This window comes from Meriones unguiculatus, chromosome 3 (assembly GCF_030254825.1).
Source record: "Meriones unguiculatus strain TT.TT164.6M chromosome 3, Bangor_MerUng_6.1, whole genome shotgun sequence".
NCBI classification, from domain to species: Eukaryota; Metazoa; Chordata; class Mammalia; order Rodentia; family Muridae; genus Meriones; species Meriones unguiculatus.
In genome coordinates this window covers 43852772-43867312 of record NC_083351.1, presented here as the reverse complement: position 1 = coordinate 43867312, position 14541 = coordinate 43852772, and the positions used below count along the sequence as shown (strand labels likewise).

Sequence of the window (14541 nt, the reverse complement as noted above, 5' to 3'; positions counted from 1 at the left end):
ACTTATAAGTGGACTTTAGTCATGTATAGGATAGACATACTACAATGCACAGACCCCCAAGAAGATAAGCCCTATCTATGAACACCTGAGGTTTCCTGGGGCCCATTAGTTAGGGGAGTGGGGGATATCTATGACACAGACTATGTTGTCTGCTTTTTAAGATCACTTCCCCCATGGGACTTCCCTACCAGGCCACAGGAAAGAAGACAAAACTCAGACCTTATGTAAATACATGAGCTGGGGTGTCTGGGTAGAGGGGCTCCCCTATTCTGAGGAATAGCGGAGAGGGGATGCGGGAGGGAGGGTGGGACTGGGAGGAGAGGAGATGTAAATTGAATTAATTTTTAAAATCCCTAAAGGATAATAATGTGGGCTGTCTTTGTAAACCTAACCTTAGCGTGGGGGTCAGACAAGAGTTTTCTCTAGGGTGACAGGATCCAAGGGAAGCTACGAATACAGAAATGGTGTGAGAATACTCAGGGACATAAGCTAGGGAGAGCAAGCTGAAGAGGTGTCAAAGCAGCCGGCTCTTCGTTTGTTTGTTTGCTTTTTTAAGTATTTTCTAAATATAACAGGCAACATGTCAGGGGAGATATAAATATATCCTGTATCCAAGTACCCCACAACTTCAAATTCCATCAATAGTTTTCATAATGAGAACACAGATTAACTGACAAGGCTGAGGCAGGGCAAAGCCTGATGTTGCCACAAACACGACAGACGCTGCAGAGCAGGCAGGAGACCCAGAGCTTTCAGGCCGGAGCCTTTCCTCTCAGCCCCACACCATTTTAATACACTTCCTACTTGAAAGCTCACTTGGGTGTCTCCAAGTGAACATATCACAGTCTTCCCTCACTGACCCTCAGGCCATTTCGTGTTCCAGATCCTATAAAGGACACTGCAAGCCAAAATCCAAAAATTTCAGCTGTCATCATTTCCTCCCTTCTGATTTATTTATATTTGTCTCTGTAAGATTTTAATGCTCACTTTTCACAAACACAAGTTTCTATGACTTACAGTAAAATGTACCAGTCCTTAAAAATGTGCACCTCTCGATTATCCTTCACACTCTTTTCCAGCTTGTAAAAGTGATCACCAGGAGTTCTACCTAAGTAAGACTCTACTGTATTTACATTTGAATTGACTGTCTTAAGAACAAACGAAATCCATAATATTTTGGTTGACTCGGTGTATTTATAAAATGAAAAGCTCTATCAAAATACTTTTCACTGGAAAAAATAAATAGAACAGACAATGGATCTACTCAAAGTACACATTTACTTTGGTAGAGTCAGAGTAGGGCAGCTCCTAACAGACATATTTGCCCTTGTTCACCCACAGCTGATCAGCTTCCAAGCTGTTCAACAATTTACTGAAATTTATGATGTTGATAGTGGGCTCATTCCATGGTAGCGGGCTCATTCCACGGTAGCCGGCTCATTCCACGTCATCTTCCGCCAAGCCGTGAGCACTTACAATTCTCTGACTAATGGTTGGAAGCTTGGTCAGAAGCATCTGGAACACCGGTGGCGGCAGCGTCTGCTGTAACACTTGCAGCAGCTGCTGAGGCTGTCCACACACAGCAATTGCGTTTGTCAGGCGGTCTACCCCCTTCTCGTAGTCTCCTTGTGCTAACAACTCTTCACCAAGCTGTATCTCCTCAATGAAGAACTTCTGCACAGCTTCCGCATCTTTTAAGTCAGGTAACTTGGAAAGCCCAGCTTTCTCCTTAGCAAGCTTCTGTTTCTTTCTTCGTTCTCGAAGCCTGTTCTTGAAGTTGGGGTCACTCCGCCTTTTGCGGTCGAAGTAGATGCAGTACCCGATGAAGAGGGCACCGCACACGCCCGCGGCGATAGCACTGTTGCGGCCCACCATCTTCGCTCGGCTGCGGCGTGTGCGGCCCGCCGGGCAGCGGTTAGCTCCAAGCGATCGGAGCACGCCGGCGCTCGCGGCCGCCAGCCTGACGGAAAAAAGCTCCCCTCTGCTCTATAACCTGCAGCCGCCAGCCTGACGGAAAAAAGCTCCCCTCTGCTCTATAACCTACCCGTAGCCACCAAGTTCCACCACTTTTACATCCTAAATAGTTCTAGACAGTTACTAATTCCAAACAACCCCAGTACAAGTCATTATCATGTCTCAATCTGTAGCAAAGCCCATACTCTAACAAAACTTTTCAACCATCCTCAGATATGTTTTCTTCCCAATAATCAGTTTTTATTTTTCAATTAAAGTAATAAAGTAATAAGATACCACCACACTTCTCAGAGACTTCCATTGCTTCTTGTATAAAGTAAAAGACCCTGAAAACAACATATAAACCCTCCTGATCATAAACACAATTCTAAGGCATACACAATGTTGTTTAAACACAGGTAATACGGTGAGTGCTGTGGTGTCTGTGCCAGTATCAAGTTTAGCAGCGAATGAAAGTTCATCCACACCATGGGAAATCCATTTGCACAAAAGGGTGCCTACAAGGATCCTGGATTCACGTCAGATCTCAAGCCTCCTGTTAACCTTCAAAACATTAATAGATACTGTGATAAATACCGATAGGTGAAGGCCATACAAATCATTCGGAGCTTATATAGATAACTATATTCTGTAATAAAGTTCTAAATAGGCTGGAAAACAGTCACCGACATATGCCAATTATGCCAGGTCAAGACAAAACACATGGAGCACACTTCTCCAGAGGAGGTGTGTGCCTGAGCTGCCATGCTTGGTCATGCAGCGCAGTCAACAACTCAGAAGACTGAGTCCATGCCATCAGAATCAAGCCTATCAGTTATTGACTGTGAATTCAGAATAGCACAACTGCTAAGCCAACCAGAAAAAAAGTAGTGTTTCATACACTTTGGCCTAACACAGCTGCCACCGTTCCCAGGCTGGATCAACATAATCTGGGATGCACAGAGCCTAAAGCACTTTCTTCAAGGCAACACAACTTATGTTTATAATCGGGATGAATTGTGAAGCACAAGCATGATGAAGAGACTGGTCAAATGTACAGTAACACTTCCATACTGTCAAGAGCCAAGGCCATCTTAAGCTCTTTACATCTTCATTTAATCTTTTCAAGATTCTTATAAATGTGTCTGGACTCGGTGGTTAGGAACACTGGCTGCTCTTTCAGAAGACCCAGTTCAGTTCTCAGGACCCATCTGACTGCTCAGAGATGGCTGTAACCTCAGTCTTAGGGAATCCACCACCCTCTTCTAGGTTCCTCTGGCATCAGACATGCATAAACAGCAAGATATACATGCAAACAAAAGACCCATAAGGTAAGATAGTATTATCTTCATTTTCCAAAGAAGAAGCCAAGGCATAAGGAAGTTCAACTAGCTTGTCAAGAAACTCAGAATTAATATTCCAGAGCAGGATTCAGATGAAAGAAGTTAACATTAACTACTATACTCTACTATCTGATATGGAAAAAAATCAGAGGTTCATGAGGAAGAAACTGACACATCTAGGAGCATCAAAAACAAATATAAGTCTGCTTCAAAACTAGAAAAGAAAAAAAAACCTGAAACTGACAAAGTAGGGTACAACACACACAACCTACAGAGTCCCTTCTGTTTCACACGACTGGTGAGCACCAGCACTTTCAACCTAAAGGCAGCGCGTCACTGTGGCAGAAGTGATGGACAGAGGAAACTGCTCACCACCATCACCAGGAAGCCAAAGAGCGAGCTGTCAAGGCTGGCATGAGCCCACTAAGCTCAACACCGCCCGCCTCTCCTCCTACAATGTCACCCGCTGGAGAATAGCCTTTCAACACAGGGCTCTCAGCAGACTTCCGAGATTCAATCCATGGTCCCCCTACACGTCAAACATTTCGTAAACTGGAAGCTAAGATGCTGCAGCTCACCACTTTGAAATGGCATTGCTCTAACTCCCGGCTCCAGCAACATCTGAGACCTCCAATGCTGAGTCTTAACTTAGCTGCATCCAGTAGCAACAACAACAAAACTCTGCCAACTTATCTAGAGTCTACACAGTGCAACAAGCTCCTGACATGATGTGCATTAACGTCCTGTTTTTAGAACAAATGGCTTCAAACCATAAGTGAAACTCTATCTTATATCACCAATCATCATCCATATGGCATGATTACGAAATACTGGGCTGGAGAGATGGCTCAGCAGTTAAGGGCATTGGCTGCTGTTCCAGAGGTCCTGAGTTCAATTCCCAGCAACCATATGGTGGTCCATGACCATCTATAATGGGATCTGATGTCCTCTTCTGGCATTTGGGTGCAATGCAGATGGAGCACTAATATACATAAATAAATAAATCTAAGAAAGAAAGAAAGACTGATTGACACATGGGCTTTCCCACCAGCAGCTCCTCAGACCAAGAGAATTGAGACAAAGTCCACATTCATGTTTACAACAGTTAAGACATACGAAACTAGAATCAGCATGAAAATCATTAGTGTACCTGCAATTTGAAGAGGCCAAACTACTTTTATATTCAAGCAAGTTATTATTTAGTAGAAAAACCTCCAATGTCAGGACATTTTCTTAAATCATTATAAGGGTTTTCAACAATTTATGGCTGCAGAAAATTTTCAGAAATTAACTTGATTTAGGTCACACAGCAGTCACAATTCAAATGCAGGCACTGTCTCAGGAGCATCAGCTTTTACACTAGTGTAGGCTGTTGTCACCACTGGGGCTGGAAGAAATAATGCCAACGTTCTAGTAACGAAAGTAAAGGGACCAGTGAATCTAGCTGCTGCCCAAAACAGTGGTTCTTGTATCATTTCATACTTTGGTCCTCATTTAAATTAGGTAAAAAGAGCTGAAAATTAGAAAGCCTCCTCCAGTAGGTGAGCATAGCTATTGCAAACATTAACAGGGGTGGTGGGTCCAGGCATGATGCAAGAAAGTAAGAAAGGAGAACTGAGATGTCAGAAATCTGACAATCATAACGTAACTAATTTGTGGGAAATTCAGTGAGCCACTGCGAAGTAGTGCCGGACGTAAATATAACCTTGATTGAGCCAATGAGCAATTCTGGTCACCTAACTTATCAACTAGAAGAAAGCCTAATACTAGTAAAAGAATTGGCAGGATGGAGCATGCCTTTCTCTCCTGAACTGAGGAAAACAGGGAGTCAGAGGAGGTTGTCTCCCATTTGGGAGGCAGGGAATGTAAGCGTGTGAGAGGCTAAAGAGATTTTAAACATGCAGAGAACTGTTCCGCTTACTGGTGTCAGAGATGAGATGGATGAGCTGCACCCAACAACTCCTAGAGCACTGGAGGCGAGGCTAAGTAAGCAAAAGCACTGTTAAACACTGCTGAAAACAGCTTTCTGATGAGCTTTCTTTGAGTCTTCATTGTAAATACCCCACAAGGTTTTTTCTGTCATTGAGTTAAAACCCGGAGCATCTGTTCAAGCCCCTGAATAGCAGTACACAGCCTTCTCTTATGCCAGACATTCCTTCTCTGGCAAACGGCCAGACTGCCCTCATGGTAGCTTGGCTGCTTTGAATACTTTACAATTAATGCTCCAGCTGCAACTATCAATACATCTGAAGCCAGAACTCCTGCTCCAGGAGACTTTACTCAAGTCCCAACCACTTCAGACAACTTATCCTGGCCCTGGAGAGCTTTGTGCCAGGATAACAAACCTTGCTAGACTTAGATGACCCTGCAGCTCTTCTCACTCAAGATGGGGGAGAAGCACCTCCTCACTAACTGCGCAAAAGGTAGCTACTGGTGAAAATGGAAGCTGGTGTAATGACTGGCATACATCCCATTCTCCATGTGTATGCCACACCCTCCTCTTGGCTGTTTAACCAAGCTGTTCAGCTCACTGTTTAGCATCCTCCTGTGCTACAAGTGTTGAATTACTAGGCCCAATACATTTTTCTTATCTACCAATAAATCCTTTTATCTTTCTTTTTTTTAATTTTATTTTTATATTAATTACAGTTTATTCACTTTGTATTCCAGCTGTAGCCCCTCCCAATCCTGCCTTCCCTCCCTCATCTCCTCCCATGCCCCTCCCCAAGTCCACTAATTGGGGAGGTCCTCCTCCCCTTCCCTCTGACCCTAACCTATCAGGTCTCATCAGGACTAATTGCACTGTCTTCCTCTGTGGTCTGGTCAGGCTGCTCCCCCCTCAGGTGGAGGTGATCAAAGAGCAGGCCAATCAGTTCATGTCAGAGACACTCCCTGTTCCCCTTACTAGGAAACCCACTTGGGAGACTGAGCTGCCATGGGCTACATCTGTGCAGGGGTTCTAGAGGTTCTAGGTTATCTCCATGCATGGTCCTTGGTTGGAGTATCAGTACCAGAAAAGACCCCTGGGCCTAGATTTGTTGGTTCTGTTGCTCTCCCTGTGGAGTTCCTGTTCCTTCCAGGTCTTTCTATCTCCCCCTTCTTTATAAGATTCCCTGCACTCTAACTGAAGTTTAGCTATGAATAGTCTCAGCATCTGCTTTGATACACTGCTGTGTAGTCTTTCAGAGGCCCTCTATAGGAGGTTCCTGTCCTGTTTCCTGTTTTCTCCCTCTTCTGATGAATCTGAAGTAGAATGGGATGACGTGGTAGCATGAAAAGTAACTAGCAGTGGAGGTGAAGTGGCTGCCACAACAGCAGCACCACCAAGAAGAATTTATTTCTAATATCAGAGATCAGACCTCTACTCTTGCCTGATGCGTCTAAAACAAAAAGGGGGAACTGTAGAGAGCTGCAGAATGCTATGCCTTAAAGATGGAGCTGGTTTCCGCCTCCCACCTTCCCGATGGTGAGTGCTCTCTGTCACGAACAACTCCACATTTGGCTAAGGCCGAGGATCTGGCTTGCTTCCATGTATGTGGACCTATCTGCATTGCCCCCGTGGCACGCCTGGGTTGGCTACCCAGAGGCTATTTAAGCTGTGGGCTGGCTTTCCCCGGGGTCCAAGGATTGTTCAATGTTCCTGAATAAACTGCATTGAAAAAAAAAAAAAAAAGAAGACAGTGAAGAGTCCTGACAGTAGCAGGAATGGAAGTGGCAGAAGAAACGGCAGTACATGATGAAGGGTGGCAGAAGTACAGAGAAGGCATAAAGGCAAGATGGTGGCCAAGCCTGCAGACACTGCTCTCTTTGGCATGCTTAAGAGTCTCTAAAGGCTGAGGGTCTTGACATGACAGAGTGAAAACGCTCACCAGTAAGGGTTCTAACACCCAAAGCACCAGACCTGAGAAAGTGTCTGGTGCTGACTGCTGCTGAGTGCTGCTCTCACTAGCCATTGCTCAGAACTGAGGCTCTGCCTGCTCACGCCCTGGCAGTCAGAGCCCTGAGCGGTAAGCCTCTTACCTGAGCAAATACACCGAGATGGCTCTGGCTTGTAAGGCCTGGGGCTACATACCTTTAGTTTTCAAATTTTGGGGCTAAAAGCTCCTGAGTCTGTTGGCTCAGCCCATAAGCCATGGGCATAGACTAAGTACTTACCTACTCCACATGTCCATCTGAGCAGAGGAGAAAATGCACTTACTCTAACAAGCAAAGCAGAGGCCAGGGGGGCACACGGAGAATGTCGATGGAGGCACTCAAGCACCGCTGGCGGTGACTGCAACCTTCTGAAGCACAAATGGGCAATACATCTCAAGGATTTTAAGGAACTGGTAATTCCATTTCTCTAAATTTATGCCAAGCAGTTTATTAAGGCTATAGGCAGAGGCTTGGCTACAATACTGTTCCTTTCAGTATTATTTATAATCTTAAAACCTGGGACCAACATAAACATCCAACAAAAGGCTAGCAATCAAGATTAATCGAGAATCACATCCATACAAAAACATTATTAAGTGTTGTAAATGGTAATAAATAATGAAAATGATCATTACATATTATATAAAGGTAACTTATAAAGCAATACAAGTAGTATGATATCTAATGTTTTACGGTCTTACTTGCATAAAAAGTTGATCAGCAAATCAAATGTTGAATGTGGTTATCTTCAAGGTACAGAATTACAGGTGATTTTACTTTCATTTATTCATAGCTAACATTTCCTGCAATACGCTTGTATTATTTATACTTATAATCTAGCAGAGGTGCACAGATTAGCTATGCTAACACTTTAAACACTATATTTAAAAATAAATATTATATATTAAAATTAATTCACTATCGGTCAACAGACATCAGTAGTTATACCTGAATGCTGAGCTGGGAAAACTACCTGAGGTGAAAGCAGTAACGGCTGCTGACAAGTCCACCTGCTTCAGAGTATGGTCAGTGTGGAATAGACTTCACTACAGCAAACATCCAATATGTGCTTGCTGCATGAATAATCCTATTTACACTCAGCCAAGCATTGCAAAGAAGCATTGTTAAAACTTTAAAAAAAAATCCTGTTTCATTATCTGATATTTAGAGACTGCCAAGTTCAATTAAAAAAGAAAGACACTTGTCGTGAGTAAAGAGATTGTGAGCCTTCATATGGTTCACGTATATTGCACGTCATGCTCTACAGCTCTGTTTGGAGAGCTAAGATCCCCACCGCACCCTCCACAAAAAACAAGAAACAAAGGGCGGGCAGAATCTTGTGCAGTACAGTGCTCTTACCTGGGGAGGCAAGGCAGAGCAGACACCAGATGGTCCTCTGACTTACGTTCTATGCCACCTAGCAAACACTTCGCCACACTTGACAAGTCCCTAGTAACATATTATTTGTCTTTAAGACTTATTTTCTTTTTAATTATGTGTATGTGGGGTGAGGATATGTGCGCGCATGCAGGTAGTTGTGAGTCACCTGATATGGTATGGACACTTGGAATCGAACTCTGGTCCTCTTGGAGCAAGAACAGGAAGTACTCTTACCTGCTGAACCATCTCTCCAGCCCCTAGCTGTTAGGACCCAACATTTTAAATTTTAATTACCATAATTGTTTCAGTATTTAGAAGCCAAGAATTCAGGCCTGAAGTGAGGTAATGAAAATGTGTGGGCTACTGGAAAAATACCTGGTTTGAATCCAGACTGCCACTTGCTGGCTGTGTGACTCTGCGAATTATGAAAGAAATTTGTCAAGAGAATTCAAAGGACTCCCCTACATGGTACTGTATGCACAATAACCAGTTTTCGTTCTTCTTCACTTTGCTTTCAAAACTTTACCTTTTTAAAATTGAAAACAAGTAACTATGGAACACAGGTCAACTGGATAGCTATTTGGATATGGAGTGGGTCTTTCAACAGCACAGCAAGTATCAGGCTATAAGAGGAAACAGATAAGGAAGACAAATGCAGATCTCCCCAGTCTAGTTTTAGCCTGTAGTATAAAGGAGACCTCCAAGTTCCGACCCAGGTAGGAAGAACCTTCAGAAACAACGGGAAAGCATTTAACAAAGCATGCTCTTTATGACGCCCCTTCCTTTGGCCTGGCCTTCCCACCCTCGTTGCTGTAACGAGTGCCTTTCCTAGAAATAGGAACCACTATGAATGTCAGTGATCGGTACCAAAAATTTAGCTTGCACTACCAAATTCAAAACAGAAGTGTGCAAAGGGTACGACTGTCTTAGTTGCTTCAGTGTTTTCTCTGAATTTGCACATTTCATCAGGTAACAAAACCTTCCAGATTTTATCTTAAAACCACTTAAGGACATATTCAAAAGGTCTGAGGTTCAAACAAAGCTACCTATCCATAACACATCCTGCTCACAGAAGTGTCCCAGAAACTCAATATAAACAAAACCCCTCTGTTCATTTCTAGGAGATAATACTGCTTCTGTATCCTACAGGACGCCTTACATACCCAGAGTAACTGCGTCTTCTTCCTCTACTCAGAGACAGCATCTGTTGCTAACAAAACACTGAAGTCGTTTCCACAGACAAAAACAAAAGAAAAAAAAAAAAAAAAAACGCTGGGGAAGCTGACCCATGTGCTGAGCGGCCAGCAGCAAGCTTCTGTACGATGTCCAGTTAATGTCCTTACCGTAGACTGCCGGACTCACAACTCTCAATCCTTTTTCTATTAGAATTTAACAACCTTTTCTTGGAAACAGCAGCTGAATAACTTAAAGGTATACAAGTAGAAAACACACCTGAAAGAAGTCTAGACAGGATTTGAAAGGAAAAGAGTTATTTTGAGGTTGAGTTTATGAGATTAGCAAAAGCTAACAGATAAAACTGTTAGGTGGTTTTCTTGAAACGAACACAGTCCTCATCACTCTCAAAGAAAGTGTAGTGGTTGTTTCTATTTTATAGACAGAACGGAGACTAATGGCAAATTATCCAAGCTATGATGGCCCATAAAGAATGACCAGAGAGCTGGTTCCTCTTAATAACTCAATTCATTCAAATCCTAATGCCTTCCTTGCAAATTACAGCGTGTAACTACTTCCTTTATAGACTGAGGTATCATCTCTGCTGCCATTTCAGCCTGAACATTCTATAATAGGAAGTAGTCTCAAAATCTCATGCTATGGGTGCACTGCTGTCTTATGTAACAGGCAGGAACACCCAGCTCAGTTTATTCCTATTTGAGGCAGGTGACTGATTCTACAGCAATTCATAAGAAAAGGAAGCTCAGACTGAGAGCCTGAGTTACAAGCATGAGTACTAGATATGTTATAAGCTTTAGATCAAGTTCTCTTTTTTAGAAAGATTGCTTGATAGCTCCAACAAAATTCAACCTACTTAATTCTAGTAAGGTATGTCAGCACCAACGAAAAGAACAGCTAATTCTTCACTACCTCTGGGGAAACTATATATGGTAGCTGTGAGTGCACAAATACACTGTCTGAAATAAGAACAATCTGGTTCAAACTTCGGCTTACTGGCACACCACTGTAGAACTCATAACCTCAAACACTTGGTTCCCCTGGGCCCCCCAATAAGATGATCTACATTAAAACACTTTTAGTATTTTTACCATGCACAGACTATTTTAGTACTAATTACTCACAAACTTTAAAATACTGTTTTCAAAATAGAATACTTTACCCAGTTTTTAACCTCCCATACTATTTTCTTACTTCTACAGAACAGATGATGAAAGAGACTGATTGGTGGCTTGCTCTGCACACACAGCTAGCAATCATACTGCACCCTGCAACTCACCTTTCCATACTCCCGATTCACTTGTTCTTTCGTTTGACCTTTGCTAATAATATCCATTAAAAAAAAAAGCCTTTTCTCTAATAAGCTGTGCAATGGTTTATAAGCTTAGGCAGAGAATGCTTTCAATTTATACATATTCAAAATACACAAAACTTTTTAGACATCTTAGTACTATCTTTAAAAGATATTACAGTAATAGTTCTGGAAATAATAACTGGATATGCTCACATGGGTTTCAAGGCAAGCACACACAATGGAATCTTGTGCGTTTCTGTTAAATACTACAATAGTAAATGCTCAATGCATCCCATCCTTTGCGCCCCACACACTCAGCAAGAAGGTGAATCCAGGTAGAAACTGTAGTTGGTCTATACGCCTTTCCAGCACTGTCTATTCGATAATAATAAAAAAAAGAACGACCTCTTAGATATGCCCTTGTTTTCCCTGCTGCATTATTAATAACACTTCTTTTTTCCTTCCTATACCAGAGTATGTTGCAATTACATTATAATATAACAAAGTGGGCAGGGTGGTTTATTTCTTTCTATATGGGGATTAGTAATGAATGTTAAAATTTCAATTGCAATTGTACTCTCCCAGTATTTTACTTAATCAAAAAGGCTACTCTGTCGATCTTTCCTTAACTTGTTCTCAAAGTATTGAACATTCCAGAAGATCACTGGGAAACTGTGACCAGTTATACCAACAGGCGGACAAGGGTGGGGCAGCGGCCCTGACAACTGCCTTTTTCCTCAATTGGGCGAAACACTGAGATCTGCTTATAAATAAACCACCAGCAAGGCAGTGGGCAGCGGTACAAAGGAGATTCGGTCCCAGGACCTACAGGGCAGAGACTGTGCTGAAGAATCGGTGGAAGAAAAGGACACCAGTGTCGGGGCCAGCAGAGAGCCCACCACGCGAGGCTGAGCCACGGTCCTCACGCCTGCCGGGGAGGCACCCAGAGGAGGGACCCACCCTGGGAGCACGCTGCGGGGAGAAAGGGGCCTAGCGTCCGCAGAGGCCGGCGGGGACCCGGGCGCCGCTCGCGGTGTCCACCCCGCAGTCCCCGCCCGGAGCCAAGCGCGGGGCAGAGGTCGCCCGGGTCACGGGCGCGGCCCCCGCAGCCTTCGAGCGCTCAGGTCCGACCGGGTCGGCTCCGGTGGGTCCCAGGCCCGGTCTCACCCTTCCCCTGCCGAGCCCCGCGCGCCCCGCCCACCCTCCGGGCCCCGCGCTGCGCGCCTGCTTACTTTCTGCGAGTCCATCGCGAGGGACCAAGCCCTCCGGGCCGACCCTGTCCCCGGAGCCGAGTGAGGAGCCGGAGGAGCCTTCGCCACCCGCTACCTCGGCCGCCGCCCGGCTTGTCCGGTCCCGTCCCGCAGTGATCCCGCCCGTCCGCGCCCAACCCGTGCGCGCGCCGCCACCGAGCCGCGGTTGCCAGGGTGAAAGGGTGGCCCGCGGGAGGGCGGGGTGCGAGCGCGGCACGCATGCGCCTGCGTGCCCTGGCGCCTGCACCCGCGGAGGAGAGGATGGAGCGTTGCCTGTCCGCCTGCGCCTTCCTTCTGCAGCTGCCGTTTGCTTGCATCCCTTTTCCTGTGGCATAGGCTGTGGGTCTTGCAAAGAGCCACTGGGCCCCCAGCAGCCGGGCCTGGGAGCTGGCTGTGCCCAGGATGCATCCCGCACCTACAGCATCTCTCCAGTTAGCCTTGGAGGGTAGGCCAAGCCCAGCTATCCAGCCGGGATGAAGAATCATCGGAAATGTGGGGAAAGGTCTTCAGGGGTCGTAGTGGAAACCTGAAAGGGCTCCAGGACCAGGATTAGGAGGAAGTTACAGAAACGTGGATATGGGTCTATTAGGGCTTTGTAGCTGGACACCTTGCTGCTTCGTAACCAAGCCTTTCTCCGTGATCGGGGTCATCTCTGAAATGAAAGAGGGAATGCCAAGGACTGTACAGATTAAATACTGTGATTCTACTGCCCCGAACATAGTGCCTGACTGAAAGACAGTGGGCAGCAAATTAGAATCTGCTCAGGACGGCCGGAGCAGGCAATGCAGACTTGAAAGCTTGGGAAGGTTTCAAAAGGTTCTCCAGAGAGACAGCCTTCATCTCCACTTAGATAACTCGAGAAAAACTCATGTGGGCGTTCACACATAAAGGAATGAAAGCGAACAGAGTATAGAGTATCAGGTTCCAGTTCTGCAGTTCTACGCAAATCGTCAATGCGAAGGCCTGCTTCAATAAAGCTTACAATCTAATGCGGAAAAAGACAACAAGAATCCATGAGGCTGGCTGGTAGAATAAAAGTTTGTTAAGAGAATCGGGGGTGAGGGGATGAGCAGTGGTTAAAGCTCTTGTACCGAAAGAGTGAAGACCAGAATTTGTATAGCCGGAACATAGAACCCACATAAAAGCCAAGTGACTACTGACACATGGGCGCCCCACTCATGTGCCTACACATTGGAATACATTCACTCGCAGCATGTATATACACATAGAAAAAAATAACACAGGAGAAAATTACATGAGATATTTTAAATGGAAGAAATAAAGTAAACAAGTAAATTTCATGGAGTTAACGTACTCGGAATAAATAGGATTCAATTTTCTGACATTACTCAGGAATGGCATGGGTAAGAGTTATGAAAGGGTCTGAGAAAGACTTATCTAGTCAGAAAGACAGTAAAAACCAAAGCCTTGAAAAGGCATGAGCTGTTTTGAGGAATCGTTCTTACATCACATGGATTAGCTATGTCTTTATCTGTCTTTTTTTTTTTTTTACTTTTTTAAATTCTTTTTTATTTTTTATATTAATTACAGTTTATTCACTTTGTATCCAAGCTGCAGACTCCCATTCCCTCCCAATCCCACCCTCCGTCCCTCATCTCCTCCTCCCCTTCCATCTGACCCTAGCCTATCAGGTCTCATCAGGACTGGTTGCATTGTCTTCCTCTGTGGCCTAGCAAGGCTGCTCCCCCCACAGGGGAAGGTAATCAAAGAGCCGGCCACTGAGTTCATGTCAGAGACAGTCCCTGTTCCCCTTACTAGAAAGCCACTTGGAGATGGAGCTGCCGTGGGCTACATCTGAGCAGGGTTTGTAGGTTTTATCCATGAATGGTCCGTAGTTAGAGTATCAGTCTCAGAAAAGACCCCTGGGCCCAGTTATTTTGGTTCTGTTGCTCTCCTTGTGGAGCTCCTGTCCCTTCCAGGTCTTTCTATCTCCCCCTTCTTTCCTAAGATTCCTTGCACTCTGCCCAAAGTTTAGTTATGAGTCTCAGCATCTGTTTTGATACACTGCTGGGAAGAGTCTTTCAGAGGCCCTCTGTGGTAGGCTCCTGTCCTGTTCCCTGTTTTCTCCTTCCAATGTCCATCCCGTTTGTCTTTCTGAGTGAGGACTGACCCTCTTATCCAGGGTCCTCCTTCTTGCTTAACTTCCTTCGGTGTACAGATTCTAGTATGTTTATCCCATATTATATGTCTAATA

The 14541-nt window shown here is 44.7% G+C and overlaps 2 protein-coding genes across 4 annotated transcripts in view; both read right to left on the bottom strand.

The window, feature by feature from the left end:
- Fsd1l (fibronectin type III and SPRY domain containing 1 like) overlaps positions 1–12501 on the bottom strand; it is a 74017-nt gene extending 61516 nt beyond the window's left edge. For all 3 annotated transcript variants that reach the window (XM_060379921.1, XM_060379922.1, XM_060379923.1), the window contains exon 1: positions 12309–12501. In XM_060379921.1, coding sequence (XP_060235904.1) covers positions 12309–12323 — 15 coding nt within the window. In that variant the 5' untranslated portion in view covers positions 12324–12501. The remainder of the gene's footprint in view (positions 1–12308) is intronic.
- LOC132653050 (mitochondrial import receptor subunit TOM20 homolog) lies at positions 427–1940 on the bottom strand. Its single transcript, XM_060379920.1, has one exon. It carries the CDS (start codon positions 1873–1875, stop codon positions 1438–1440), a length of 438 nt encoding a protein of 145 aa, XP_060235903.1. The 5' UTR covers positions 1876–1940; the 3' UTR covers positions 427–1437.
- Positions 12502–14541: the final 2040 nt, after the last annotated feature.